Source organism: Primulina tabacum, chromosome 11 (genome assembly GCF_025594145.1).
Source record: "Primulina tabacum isolate GXHZ01 chromosome 11, ASM2559414v2, whole genome shotgun sequence".
NCBI classification, from domain to species: Eukaryota; Viridiplantae; Streptophyta; class Magnoliopsida; order Lamiales; family Gesneriaceae; genus Primulina; species Primulina tabacum.
This window is the reverse complement of record NC_134560.1, coordinates 8,841,118-8,856,920: the sequence shown is the minus strand read 5'-3', so window position 1 is coordinate 8,856,920 and position 15,803 is coordinate 8,841,118. Positions and strand designations below refer to the sequence as shown.

The following is a 15,803-nucleotide window of genomic DNA, read 5'->3' as shown; positions in this document are numbered from 1 at the left end:
CTAACGTCTATATCATTATTGAAGGTCATAAATACAATATATTGAAAATAGAATACAAGTTTTGGAAGAGAATTCAAAGCATGAGCATCCTAAACGAAGAAATTAGATAAAATGAGAGCAAGCGTAAGCGTGATGATACATTTGATATATACATATACAATAAAATTTATCACACACATATACATGAGAGTTGAGCTTCAAATTTTAGATGAGTGAGTCTTCACACAAAGCCATTAAATATTGTGTTTGTAGTGAGATGATAAACATTATGTGGATTGTAAGGTTGCGGCCTACAATCGAGTGTGCTAAGAGTTTCAATTAGGTATTAGATAAGTCCTAGGTGGAAGAAGGGGTGATATAGAAATTATTAATCTCCTAATATTCATAAATGAATTTGTGTCTATTTACTTTTTTTAAGATGTATTTTTGAAACATTTTATGTATTATTCAAATATCAAAATATTGTATATCAAGCATTTTATAAAGTGCTTCAACCAAAAACGTTTTCAGATATTCAACTTGAATATATTTTAAATGATTTCAAAATGTTTATTACGAGAGATTATTTTGAGTTTCTTCATCTTGGTTTGAAAACCAAACTCGATTTAATTTCTCGTTGTTCAATATTTCAAAAACCAAGCTATTGTAAATTAACGATTTTCCTCTGATCGATCCTATCAATTGGCATCAGAGCCGATTTCTCTTGAAAAAGCATTTTGAACTGATTTTGATGTTTGGAATTCAAAATTTCATATTTTTCTAACATATATACGTTAAGTTGAATTTGCAAGTATCTTGCAACAACTGTGGAAAAATGATGTAACTCGTTGTTCGAGTGTTGAAATGACAAACTGCTTTTTGCATTATAAACTAGACTTGTAGATGATTGTAGCGGTAAAATTTTCAGCCTAGTCATGCCCGAGAGAAATCGGTTTATCCATTAAATTCAGACCATCTGTGCAACCACATAAATTACGCTATGGAGAAATTTGGTTTGTTAGTAATCTACTTTTATCAATTTCAAACTTTCAAAAATATAATAGGAGAGTTAATTATAATTTTTAGGGGGATATTGATTTTAAATGTTGAGGGGGACATAAATTTTTTACTTAAATTGTTTTAAAAAATATGAATTTTTGATTCACACAAAAATTAGATAAATATGTTAGATTAAATTAATTTTATCCAAGTTTTGTGATCATCAAAAATAGAGAGATTGTTGGGTAGATGAAACACAAGAAATATTTATTTTGATGATAACAAAACTTGTTATTGTGTTTCTATCATGTTTATTCAAGTGTGAAGTTACTAGCTCCAGTTGGAAGCTGAAACTCAAAATCAACCAAGTTGAAAATTTGGCTAGCTGCGCTATTTTGATGATATCTCACAGCTCGGGCGATAAATGACGAGCTTCCAAAACGACTGAATATAAAACTCAATTTTTCAAAAATTATATTTCACAACAGCTCAGTTGGTTCGAATTTTATCTAGGCAAAATACTAGTCACAAAATCGAGCTAACGGAAACAGAAACAACAATCAACTCAGTCTGACTAGTTCTTATATATTGATCATATCTCTCAGCTAGGTTATGAAAATGGAATGATTCATTATGAGTTACAAAGATTAGAGAACGATTTATTTATCATATTCACATGTCAAAGTCTGAATCGGATCAGAGAAAGCTGATAAACCGTGATAAATTAGTTGGTTCTGCACTGAATGAAGAAAAAGTTCCAGATTTCCAACAGTCTAATCTTTCGATAATATCTCTCTCGTACAAACTTAAAATTGAGTGGCTCTTGATTTTAGGAAAAGTTAAGAGAAAGGGATACAACTTTCATGGCTATCACTTTACCCACAAATAGATGAATCAAGAGTTATATTCAAAAGAACAGAACAACTCGACTTGATTAGCTTGACTTGGTTCAGCTAAAGTCAGACCAAATAGATTGGACTAAATCAGACCAAGCTGATCTGATCGCAAATCAGATCAGAACATCAACAACTCAGTTTCTCAAAATGGCAATAAATACGAATTTGACTGTTGCAATATCAGAATCTCTACACAACCCTTGCAAATGGTCATATTCTTGTATTTAACGTCTATATCATTATTGTAGGTAATAAATACAACATATTAAAAATAGAATACAAGTTTTGGAAGAGAATTCAAAGCATAGACAGCCTAAACAAAGAAATTAGCTAAAATGAGAGCAAACCCAGGTGCGAGAATACATTTGATAAATACATACATTGTAAAATTTCTCACGCATAGTCAATCACACATGTACATGAAAGTTGAATTTCAAAGTTTAGATGAGTGAATCTTCACAAAAAGATATTAAAAATTGTATTTTTAGTCTTGGAATAAGAGGCATTAAATATTATGCGGATTGTGAGGTTGCGGCCTATAATCGAGCGTGCTAGGAGTTTCAATTAGGCAATAGATAAGTCTTAAGTTGAAATAGGCTTGTATAAGGAGATGTATAAGTCAAAGTCTTCTAGTGAATCCTTTCTAGGTTGGAGAAGGGGTGACATAGGAATTATTGATCTACAAACATCTATAAACAAATTCGTGTTTATTTATTTATTGCATTTAATTATTGCTACTGTTTTTAAGATACGTTGTTGAAGCATTTTATATATATTATTTAAATACCAAAATATTACATATCAAGTGTTTGATAAAATTCTTCAACCAAAAGCGTCTTTAGACATTCAACTTGCATATATTTTAAATACTTTCAAATTGTTTAATACGAGAGATTGTTTTGATTGTCTTCCACTTGGTTTGAAAACCAAGCTTGATTTAATTTCTAGGTGTTTAATATTTCAAGAACCAAACTATTGTAACTCAACGATTTTCTCTCGTTCGATCATATCGAATATCTTATTCATAATTTTGTTTTAGAATATTTTAATATTGAATTAAAATTTTCTATTATGATGTAAATATATAATTAGATTTTTTTCTAATTAATTAGTAATGGAATAAAAATTGATATATTTTAATTTGTGATAATAATTTTTATTTTTAAATATTATTAATATAAAGTTGAAAAATAATTTTAATGATTAATTAATTTTTAAACATTTTTATTTTTTATTTTTTTTTAAAAAAATGGCTGGTTCGTGGGACGGAACAGGTCTCGGGTTTGGCCAAATCCCTCCCGTTGTCATCTCTAGTCAAGTTTTAATATAGTGTAACATGTACGAGTATCGTTCTAACATAGATTAATATATCGCAGATTTACCTCAAGCAAAATTCCTTAGTTAAATAAAACAATAAGTGAATGAATTAATAAACTAAATTAACACATGAAACAAACACAATAAAAATAATATAAATTAAAATAATAAACAAATAGTTGTTAAGATTTCGGTTCATCTACCTTTTAATCTTTTCTAATTATTGAATTTCAATTATTAAATCATGTTTTTGACAGAATTTCCTAATCTATCAATATATTATGTCAAATTTTATTAATCTAATTAACAAAAAGTAATAACCAAGTGTCCTTCTGTTGTTTAACAATTGCTATCGTATTTATGAACCGTTGAATCCTCTAGCTTTCGATTTTCATTATATGACTATCAGCATGTACCAAACCTAATATGTCTATCCAAATTGTAGATCCATGGATTATGTTATCTATCATGTTATAAAATCTCATGTCGGTCTCAATTACAACACATGAAACCATTTCGAAATTGATCATGCTACAAAGATGAAATAAAAACACAATAACATAATCAACTATTCTTAAAAATCAAAATTCAATCTTAAAAAAGAAATCAAAACATTGATGTTTGGGGGTAAGATCTCCTAAATCCTAATTAAAAGAAAGATACAAGGAGAAAACATTGTGTTGAGTTTTGTTCTTTGCCTCTCTCTTGTGCAACTCTTGTTCTTTGCGTGCGGCTCTTTTTTCTTGCTCTCTTTGTGCGTATGATGTTGATACCTCGTCCTTCTAGATTTTTTTTTATAGATGATCCTTAGAATACTCAAAAACCACCCTTACTTGTTTAAAAATCCGAGAGTATATTTTTTTTCTTATCGCGTCGCGCAAGGATGATAATTTTTTTCCTAGCGCGACCCACTCTATCCAACAACATTTTTTTGTTACATACTCCGTCGGAACAGTCTTTTTTTACCTCTCTGGCACAACCTACTTCTGCCTACATAAAAAAATTTCTTCAGGTTGTGTTGGGGTCGTCGTTTTTGAAGGCCCTATCACGACCCCTGTTGCTCAACTTTGGTTACTTCATATCCAGTTTGACTTTTTGTTACTTTTGTCTATAAAACAATTAGTTAAAATGTGGAGCTACCTATATTCATAAATTATTAAATAAATTAACAAAATACGGACACAGACACCAACAAACATACAACAATAGATTCAAAATAATGCGAAATAACACATAAAATCGACACTTATCAAGATATCATCTCAGTGAGTGGAGACACCCCACTCTCAAACATGTATTCAACATCTTTATTTGTATAGGTTTGGACAATGAATTATCCGAGTTTCATCCACTTCTGGGAAGAATTATATTCTGAAAAAAAATAATTTGATAATTGAATGAATAATTTTATGGCATTATTTATCCGAGTCATATGTTAATAACTTAATCATGGCCCTACACAATTTTTAGTTAAGGTCCAAATGTGTTGTATAATAATGGCTTCTTGTCCAACAAATGAATCTAATCAAAAAATGTTTTTCATGAATCAAACTCCCCATAATATATCAACATCAATATGTTTTAATTGCTATTCGTCTTCATCCCTATATTTTTCTTTAAAAAAATAAAATAAAAAGAAAAATTTTTTGTCAAGTGTTGCAGCTTGTGTGAACACGTCGTCACGAATGATTTTGTAAAATACTAAATTTTATTTATATATCAGTTTTAAGAAACCAATTTCGATCATATTTTATTATAAACATCTATTTTTTTTAAAAATATTTTGTATTTTTTTTTATAATTTGCATTTCAAGATATTTTTTTACATATTTTTGTGCATTTATTCTTGCTTGAATTGGGATTTAAGTGTTTTTAAACAACGCAATCTGGTCGTAGTTTTGTAAATTGCAATGTTCTCAAGGTTTGTGTAAATAACCAACGACTTGAATTGCTGTGGGGAAGAAGAGATCCAATTAATCCGAAAAAAATTAAAATCTTGCTGCAAAGATTCTGTAACAGAGGACTCCCTTTGATAAATATGTTTTAAATGACCATTTTGGGTCAAAATTCAGAAGCAAAAAGTGCCAAAAACTAAGATATAAGAGGTAAGCAAAGGCTAAAGACGGGTAATGAATGACAATGATCCATGAAAGCTCATACAACATGATCTCTATGACAAATATTAACCATAGCAGACCAAACAAGGCCCAAATGCCAGCTCTGATTCCAAATCATCAAACCTCCAAATACACACAAGTTTAATATAATAGTTTACAGCCAAAAGCACTCTAACACCTTCTTCAAACCTTTTCTTAGCCAAACCCAGTAACAGTTCAATCTGAAACTGACCTGGGTTATAATAGTATGTATACTCACCAAAGCTAGGCGAGAAACATCTCGACAAAAACCTTAGTATTTAGTAACTAATGGTAGAGCAGCACACGCCATTCCAGATTTGTATTCACAGTACAGCGGAAGTAAGCTAATTACCTTGATTGCGGTTGCATCGATATCAAGAATTGAAGATCCATAGTCCTGGTAATGACTATAATCCCACTATTCAGATACCGACAAAAATGGTGATGCTGTTGATCGTATCTGCTTGTAAGCTTGTTTGCTGCTCCTCTTCTTGACCATTTTCTACTTGGGATAATATTTTCTTCCTTGCACTGTGCCGTAAATACATGGAATCTTTAGGCATAAGGCTAAAAATGAAGGGCCTCTACTGTCTTCCATGCAAGCGTTTTTTCTCTCCGTTGCTAATGCAGGAGATTCTGTCAACAAGATACTATTCCAGCCTCTCACATGTATGGTAGCTGACCAAAAGCAATCACTGCAGAGAAATCCCAATTAGATTATAAAAGATACATAGAAATTTTCGTTCTTGAGAGCTCAGACATAAATTTATAGCAGTGGAGCCTCGAAGAAAAAAGAATTCTCTAACCCTGTATGTCGCGTAAAAACAAACTAATAGACAATCATAATTCTTGAAAAAAACAACACACAAGAAGTAAATAGCATAAATTACGGAATGAAATTTACCATAAACAAAACAATGAACCCGGATACGGAATGAAATTTTACCATTAACAAAACTACGAACCAGGATTGGACTTTTGGACCCACACTTGTTTCTGCAAAAAAAAAATATATATTTAAATCAAAATTCAAAAAAGCAAGTTTAGTAAAAATTGATAATCGGGAGTGTAGCATCTGATTATGAAGTATGCCTCATGGGAAACATGACCAGCAGAGCCTCCCCTCTTTGGGAATTTCCCTTCGACTAGGGAGCCATCAGCATCCTTGATATTATATGCCGAACCACGCCGACCCCCTTGCCTATAAGAACCTATATTAATCCATAGAACATCAGTCAGCCAAGTATTTTATAAAAGAAAAGATGACTGCCAACAGAGTTATGACCTCCACGACCACTTCCAATATGTCTGAACTCTCCACCACGCATAATCAGCACATCATTTTTCATATCTACATGAATTCCAAAAAAATCACAATTATTACCAAATCCAAGACTTGATAACATAAATCCAAAGCACAAGGTTGAAAAAAATTATTGAATAATCAATATCAACACCTTCAGAAGAATCCACTACTTGGGACGTTTGGGAAGTAGAGGATGATAACGATTCATCACTTGCATGCGATCCGTCTGATCGACGAATAGGAGCCCAAACACCACGATCAGGTCTATCCCTGTTCCTTGTCCGTCTTTCTTCTTTCTCAGTATGAAAAGCTTGGGAATCATGGCTGGATACCTTACCTTCAGGAGACCCATTTGCATTCTTCTGAAATGATTGCACATTTGTGGGACGAGGAGGTTTCTTGTCTCCGTCCTGATTTAAGATGCGAATTCGGTGTTCGGATTGCGATCCAGATAATGTTTGATTTTGCCGAATATCCTTACCAAGGACACTCCTGATGTTCCTGTCACTAGGTTCGCGTTGGTGGTTCTGTTCAAGAGGAACTGGACTGTGCGAGTTGTTGGCAGGAGTAGCTGCACTCTGCTGCAGTGATGAAACACCAGAAGCCTTTAGGCGAAAATAAATAGAACATAAATCACGATATATGTTCCTTTTACACTCTCCCGAAGAAGATAACCGTAAAGTCAGCTAAAATAAACTCGAGTTTTGCATTGAATTTGATTTAAAATACAACAATAGTGTGCGCGGTTTAATGGTCTCGTGAACTTGTAAGTGTACAGCATGACGCTGGAGCACATACTCAAGACACATAATACATATGACAGATACCAAAAATTAAGTCAGCGGAATATTCACACTAGCCCTTTTTCCCCACGAGAGGTTTCTCAAGTTTGCTGTCAAGCTTAATATGGTATATGGCATAGCTGAGTTTTTTGAAGAAGTTTTTAAATCCAATTTGCGATATTTTCCGATCAAAGCTAGCTGCATTGATTTATAGCACAATAAATTATTCACACGAGAGGTCTGCTCATAGGTGTAAACCAAGTTCCCAGCATAGATAGGTTGATTTATTCATTCAGAAAACGAGCTCAATCTCATTCACGTAACACAAATTTGAATTATAGTTACTACCATACAAGCAGTAATGAAGAAGTTGGAAACATAAAAAGAAGACAATGGTCAAGTACAATATGAAAAATAGCACAATGCTACATCCACAGAATAATTTGGAACGTGTGTATTTGAATGATTTTGTGCATCGTTTTTCTGTTTTACCAAACAAGGAAGTGGGTAAAAAGGTAGGCGATACACCAGCACTGGAGTCCATCAATAAGGCCGCTTTAGTGATTTATAAATGGTTCAACTTAATAGCTTCCCAAGGAAACTTTTGCAGGTTGACTTTGCAAATACAAATAGAATTTCTACCTCCTTTACAGTTCTGGCCACGACTTCCATCATTGCCAAAAAAAATGTAATTTTCAAACCAATTTGTTCGTGTAAATAATATGATATATCTCTCCATTCAAAACTTCTGAAAAGATGGCTCATATTAGCAGGCACAACCATAAATTCAATAAAACCCAAACAAATGGCAGAAATCATCTATATCTGATATTCTGACACATAACTTCTTTGTTCTCACGTATTTTCATAAACAATCTAAAAAAAACAATAGAAAGGCTTACATTAGAGGTTTCCTTTTCTTTCCCTTTCAGAAGTAAGATTTTCTGCTTCCCAATTTCAGAGGAACCTGAGCCGCCTAAAACATGTACAAGACATTGGTAAAAAGTCAAACAGAAAATTTGCAAAAAGAGATCCAATCATTCTAACAGTAGGGCAAACTCCAATGATTTACTCAAAAAGTTGGTGTCCTCAAAGGAAAATCTACATTAGCATGTGATAAAAACCAACATGCAGGACTGCAAAAATGGTAAAAAAATCAAAAACTGGCTCAAAACGAGAGAAAAAGGAAAATAATAAGAGTAACGCTTGTAGCTTATAAAAAATGGATACAGAAACAAAACCATTACCACATATCAACAGCAGATATGAATACACAAACAAAACCATGACTGCATATCAAATGAAGAGATGAGGTTTATACTTCTGAGTAAAGTGGAAATTCATACCAAATAAAGCATAAACGAATAAACAAACAAAATCACCACCACATATCAACAGCACACATGGGGAATCAAAGAAGAGATGAGGTGTATAATTCCTTCTTGAGTGAATTCCTGGCAGCCTAATGCATTATGTTAATGCATCATTGACATTCTCTGTTTTCAGTTTATGGAACTTCCATCTATTGTAGAACAGAAGCTAAGAACTCCAAGTTGTCTATCTCTGCACTCCAGAATCTCAACAAAGAGTAACAAGGAAATTGTTCACAAATATATAGTCATCGATCTCAACGGTCATATTGAATGCATTTAATGATCATTTAATGACAAGTATCCGTTGAATCGTCGTGTAGTAGCTTTATTTGACAGTAGTACAAGGTATTCAGACTGTTCTGTTCTGATACAGGTTGAGATAAAAAACTATATATAGTTGATCGAATCAGTTGAAAAAAGTTGTTGACTAAGAACAAGCGAACACACGAAGCAATCAAACCAATCAATTGTGAAACACTTCACGAGCATATTCTCAAGTTTAGATATCACATTTTTAAGCTCTACAATTATTGTATTTATCACTAGCATTCAGGCTACAAATTAGTGCATCTTTCAGTTTTGTAACTGTTTAAAAAATTTTAAACTAAGAATTTCAGTTTGACAGTGTGTAAGACCAACTAAAGTGGATTAGTACAACTTATTGTAATAAATCAAAGTCTTTTAGTGAAATTCTATCCTAGTGATAGAAAGGGTGACGTAGGAGTAGTTGAAGTTTCTGAACATCCAGAAAAATTCTCTGTGCCCATTTCAGTTATCATTTCAATTTATACTATTTATACTAAGTATTCGATCTATATTTAAGTCTTATTCCGCACAACTTTCAATTGACTGATATATATTGAAAAACAAGATTCTAGGATCAGTTCCTTAAAGAACTGATTCACATTTCAGAAAGGAATCCATAAAGCAAAGTGTTTATTCAACCCCCACTTTAGCTTCCCTAATCGATCCTAACGCATGGCCAAAACAGACCAGGGATATAGTGTTCTGAAAGACTCAGGTAAACCACCCAAAAAATTGGTGACAATATTTCCCAGAGAAAATCACAAATAGAAAACAATAGGGTATCATCCCTGGCAAGGCTGGCATGAATGGACTAGAGTAGCTATATAAAATAAGTCGTGCATCTTAACAAAAACTACAGATACAAAGCCTAAGGAAAACAGAAAGAAGTCTCCCAAGTTCCCATTATACAGATGAAAAAATTAAAATCAAAAGGGCATTTATTGAAATAATATCATCCAGGTATATAGAACAATATTCATATCAAGTATGCACAGACCGTGATAGTCTATCGAAATAAAATATCATCATATATATGAAACTGGGCATTGAATCTTACCACTTTCCCCTGCTAATGGATCAGTTCCGGAGATAGCAGCTGAATTGACAGATTTGTCCAAGAGTCTTTGCTCATCATGTCTAAAAACTGGTGTGGAAGATGATTTGTTCTTGCTGCTTGCGCCCTTTGAGCTGTCCCTTAACACGTACTGCAAAAATTCAGTTGAATGACCGATTATTAAATGATGAAGATTGCAAGTCACAGCATCAAAACTGCCTTCCTACCAGTGGCTTATCACAATACATACCAATACATACAGCAAAACAAACTCACAAATAATAACAAAAGGATGTAAAGCTGATCCATAAGCAGCAAGTCATTTAGCAAGGTATTCAGTGATCCTCCCAAAAAATTGCAAACTGAGTTCTATGATCATCTCCCACGCATCAACAGTTTTAGGGGAAAAATATAATATCATGTCACAATTTATTGCTCATATTAACCATTGATAGCTACAAGAAATAAACTTAAAAGTGACAGATCAATCAAAATCGAACAGTGCCACTCAAGAAAATAAAATCCAGATTTCAGCAACGGGAAACCAAATCTCCACGGAACAATCATAATTAACAGTCTCCATCAATAACAAAAATAATAATAACAATCACCATGGTGGACGATCTTTTTTCTGAGCCACCTCTTGAAGATCCTGAGCCTGAATTCCTGGAGAGCATTCCACTGACTCTCCTTGTTGGCTTTCCATTTAAAATGGTTCTCTACGGCAATAAAATGAATGTGTTACTAATTATCTCAAAAAGATCAAAGAAACAGTGGTGCAACAAAACCATACAATTGATTATCTCACTATCAATGAGTAGGATAAAATAACTAAAGCATTCCCTCATTCGGTGATAGATAAAACATTTTAACGTAGATGTAAAACAAGAGAAATCAAAGCTGCAAATCTCCACCACCCATATAAATAATTTTTCCACTGAGGGTAAAATAACGTCTGTTCATAATGCAGAACACAATGTGCGCACAGAAATGGAGGAAGGTGAAACATCAAATCACAGCCACCTGCTGTTGCGATTCTATGCACGTCTGTTAACAAGACACATAAATTTATAGTATGGACTGTGATTGCGGAAAAAGTAAATTATTCAAATTGAAAGATGTCAAAAATGCCAGGAAACACATAGCTTCATGATGCTCTGGTGGAACACCAAGAAATATTTCCAGAAAAATAAATACTTTCTTTTCAAGTAGCAATCAACTGCAGTTACGTGTCAAATTAGGAAAGAAATGTCCACTTGCAATCAATGAAAAGATTTCCTACCCGAGCTCCACCCCGAGCAGCTCTTTTCTGACGAACATAGTCCATTAAAGGGGTAACTATAGGAATATCCTTTGAAGCACCTAAAAGAAAATGTGAATTTTCTTTAACTAAGAAACTGAAGAAGTTACTCTGAGACACGTTTTCCGTGACTAATATAATACACGTCAGTTTCAGCTTTAATTCTATGTGCATATAAGCTGCAAAAGTATCTAGACTGACCTACACGTTCTGCTTCCTTTCTCTCCAATTGCACCTCTGCACTGGGAAGATTCTCAGTAGGCTTCGCAAGAAAATCCAGGAACTCCAAATATTCAGGATCTATACGTTTTTCGACAAAAAGGAAAGCAGGGTTGAAGGTGAAAGATGATGGCATCTCAATCATATACAATCAGCATCTGAAACTACATTTATACAGAGATAAAACTTATGACACGCGCAACAAGCAGAGAAATATTACCTTTCAATATAGTCCCTTCGCGACCATCATTCTTTAACCAATTCTTTGGAACACGTTGTGAAGGGGCGTACTCAACAATTGTTTTATACTGGGTCCCTGAAAGAAATGTAAAAAAGGGTGAAACATCCAGTAAATTATAAATACATATTTTGATTACTTTTACAAAAAAAAAAAAACTAAAAAATATTAACAAAACCAAACAACACAAAAAGGTTTCCCAAGATCCAGCAATAAGGTGAGCAAATAAAAGTCCCAAAAATCCATACTTTTCTCGCTTATCAAACCATCTTATGAACCTCTTCAAATATTCCGATAAACATTACCTTTCTCATTGACAAAAACATGGCCATTAAAAAACTCAGCAAACTCTAGCACATCATCTGATTTGTTAAAGTCGATGCTCGCCCTTGAATATGTTATATGCTTCTGGCTGCAAAAGCAAATATATAAGTTCAGATAGGGAGATCGAGGGGGTGGGTAAAGTATGAAGCAAATTACATATCGTTATTGGGACTTCCATCATGAACGCAACAATTCGGCACAAACCTCTTTGTTTTTGAAATACTGGGACAAATTCTTTATTTCAGCGAACCTTTTCTAATAAATGCAATCTCAAATCTCGGGGAAGAATTTAATAACACTATAGTTCGTGCCACTTTGTCATACTTCTAAATTCTTTCTAAGAACAGGAGAGAACCAATAAATAGATCTGCCAGACTACTTCAGCAATTGTTCAAAAAGGGAACATATATTCCAATTATGACAAAGAATTTGTCAGAAAAATAAATGAAAAAATAGCATCCATACACACAAAGGAAAAGACATCAATGAAATCTCAAGTTTACTCCTCAACCATTGTCATTTCCAACATCTAGGAAGTCACATTTTCAGTTGAAGAGCAATTTTTTTGCTCATTCAACCCACATCTCCAACCAAAGGTGAAGGCACTGCAGATTGTTTAAAGCCATAGAGGCAGAGTCACACTCTAGTCAGATCTACAAACAAATATGTCTCCCCCATACAATAATAAGAAAATCCTCCCATTTCCCGAAAAGCCAGTCCAAGATGCAAATTCAAAGCTGGCATACATTCCTTAAAAGTCCACAAGGTGCTCAGCCTAGACTCAAGGTGGTGAGGCCCAGAACTCGTGACTGTGAAGTAAAGCACACACCTAGATGCACCTTGGAGGATCGAGGCATCGTCTACGTACATTTTAAATATAAGGATCCAGGTGTTATTCAATGTAATAATATATCACTTAGTGTTTAGGATAATGCATTATTTATTTACATCTATATTTTGTGTTGTACATATTTAGTATGATACACCTAATGCAGTAAACTATCATAAGGTGTGCAAACTTAACAGGCAATTAATGAAATGCCAACTTGCATCCTTCTTAGTTTATAAATTAATTAAAAACTTGGGTACGTTATGAATAACTAAATAAAACTTTTAACACCAAACCCACGAATACACAAATATCATTCCAACGAGCACGATTGCCATTAATATGAAAGAACTTAAAACACGAACTCATTAAATAAAAATCCCAAAAAACCAACCTTGACTTGCCCGGCCGAAATGAAAGCCAACGGTAGCGGCCAGAGAAGCGAGAATCGATCTGCTCGATGAAATTGGACTGAGAAATAGTCGGCGGCAAATGCCGCACCACCACCTTCGTTCGATCTAGCGTCCCCTTCATGCGTAACGAAAGAACCCTATCACCGATTCTACTGTTACGACGAAATTAAAATACACTCTTGAATTGACTTGAATCCCTATCAAATCACACCTCGAACGCCACGGACATTACATTTTGACCACCCCGGGTTCTCGTCATATGTGGATACTTGCCCTAATTTTGAAATTTGGATTTGGGAGTACTGCCCATGCAGAAATTTGTTTATAGGAAAATAATAGAGAAAGTCGTAGGTGGAATTTGGGGAGAATTAGAGAGAGAGATTGTAGATTTGTCAGACACACACGGCATGGGATTGTGTGTGCATATATAAATATATATATATATATATATATATGTGTGTGCATATATAAATATATATATATATATATAATATGTTATATTCTATGTTATCGAAATCGAAAACATAATAGTTACTATCTAGTAATAACATTAACTTTTTTTTCTAACTTATTTATATATATACTAAAATTACATTTTTGTTTGTTTTTGTAAAATTTCAATACACATTTTTATTTTGATTTTTTTATTTCAACAATTTAAATATCAATTTAGTCCTTCCAAAATTTGTCAAATTTCAATTTAGTCCATCGATAATAATAAAAAAGATTGTACATGAAACGTTTGCTATTCATTTTCTTAAAACGTGCTAGAAATTATTTTTTTTTCCTCCATAATTTCTATTATTCAAAATGTACATATATAAGCTTGAAAATATCTTGACACCATTTTTTTTTTTAAATAATACAATCAACTAACATTTAAAAACCAAATAAAAATAGTTTGAATCATAAAATCGCCAAACGTTTTACTAAACCTAAAAACGTTATTTGAAAAATATAGCTCATACTATAACCTCTCAAAAATCTCTCATAACATAAATAAAAAGTCGTAAAAAATATATTTATCATCACTTAAAATCATAAATCATAACTACTGCGGAAAACTAGCGTTGATCCTCGGGTTATGTACACCTTCAGTCCAGCAAAGTCAACCATCAAGACCTCCATTAACATTATTATCATAATCATCAGCATCAATCACACCTAGTGAATCTAAAGACTCAACACATCATATTCTTGATACCAAATAATACGTATAAAAGCACAAGCAACAGTGAAAATACTTTTACGTAAAAATACCATTTTCATGACATGCATAAACTTCAAAACTTGAACATTTTCATAAACATTTTTCATATTATCCTCAACATATTCATATTATCATCAACGTATACGTATTACTTTTCCTTTTTGTTGGATTCAGATCGTTAATTGTGACTTTCGTGTTCATCTACTGTCTACGTGTTGGGCGATGGATCCATCTACATGTAACCACAGTACTGGGCGGCGGGGACACCAGCAACACTCTCACCGGTCAACTGGGTCTTGACTTTACGTATTAACATATCATCGTATACATATACATATTCGCATCCGTATCCAAGGAAACACGATCGTCGGGTTCCCACTTGGACCATAACCCTCACGATATCTCCAACATATCATCATATTAGTCACAATTACTTCACTTTCTTCAACGTTTCATATTCTCATCACTTTATAAAATTTAAACATGCATATAACGTTTTTATTTAAACCAAGCATGCAACATGTCTTTTAAATGTCCATAATTAAACCATAAAATCCATAAACGTTTTAAAAATAACATTTTAACAAATACATATCCATGAACATTTAAAATAAAATTTTAACATATAAAAATTCATAAACATTCCAAATAATCATAATAGCATATAAATCAGCATTCAGGACACTCTCATGACGTTTACTAAATTCTAGGCGTAAAATGACTGTTTTACCTCTATACGTAAAATTTCACGTTTTTGACATTTTCTTAATTTCATTGACTCTAACATATCCCAAATAATTATTTAAGCTTACTTGAATTTTCTCATATTTTTATTTAGCTTAAATCGATGACTTTTATATTAATCTTTAAATATGACGTATTAATGCGTTTTAATCCCGAATTAAAACAGACCTTAATATAAAATTCCCAAATTAAAAATTTCGACTTTTAATAATTATTTGAGCTGAAATATAATTTTTTATAATTTTATTAAGCTTAAATCTAATCGTTTCCATTAATTCTTTAATTAATGTTCCGTGCGGCGATTAAATCACGAATAAATTCAAAACTCGTTATTTTGATCCCAAACTTTAAACATAGCATTTTTATTATTTATTCT

The 15,803-nt window shown here is 32.9% G+C and overlaps 1 protein-coding gene across 6 annotated transcripts; it reads right to left on the bottom strand.

The window, feature by feature from the left end:
- Window positions 1-5,385: 5,385 nt before the first annotated feature.
- On the bottom strand, window positions 5,386-13,880 carry LOC142517977 (regulator of nonsense transcripts UPF3-like). Of its 6 annotated transcripts, none has more exons than XM_075620526.1 (13): window positions 13,455-13,880; window positions 12,213-12,319; window positions 11,890-11,985; window positions 11,652-11,750; window positions 11,433-11,512; window positions 10,762-10,869; window positions 10,154-10,301; window positions 8,320-8,393; window positions 6,787-7,240; window positions 6,615-6,680; window positions 6,422-6,540; window positions 6,276-6,325; window positions 5,386-6,024 (listed from the first exon to the last, which is right to left on the bottom strand). In XM_075620526.1, the coding sequence occupies exons 1-12, from the start codon at window positions 13,592-13,594 to the stop codon at window positions 6,287-6,289; spliced, it is 1,530 nt and encodes a 509-aa protein (XP_075476641.1). In that variant the 5' UTR covers window positions 13,595-13,880; the 3' UTR covers window positions 5,386-6,024; window positions 6,276-6,286. The 6 variants fall into 6 exon arrangements, with proteins under 6 accessions (XP_075476641.1, XP_075476644.1, XP_075476646.1 ...); XM_075620529.1 differs by having other exon boundaries at window positions 6,787-7,216; XM_075620531.1 differs by having other exon boundaries at window positions 6,787-7,213.
- Between the last annotated feature and the right edge of the window lie 1,923 nt (window positions 13,881-15,803).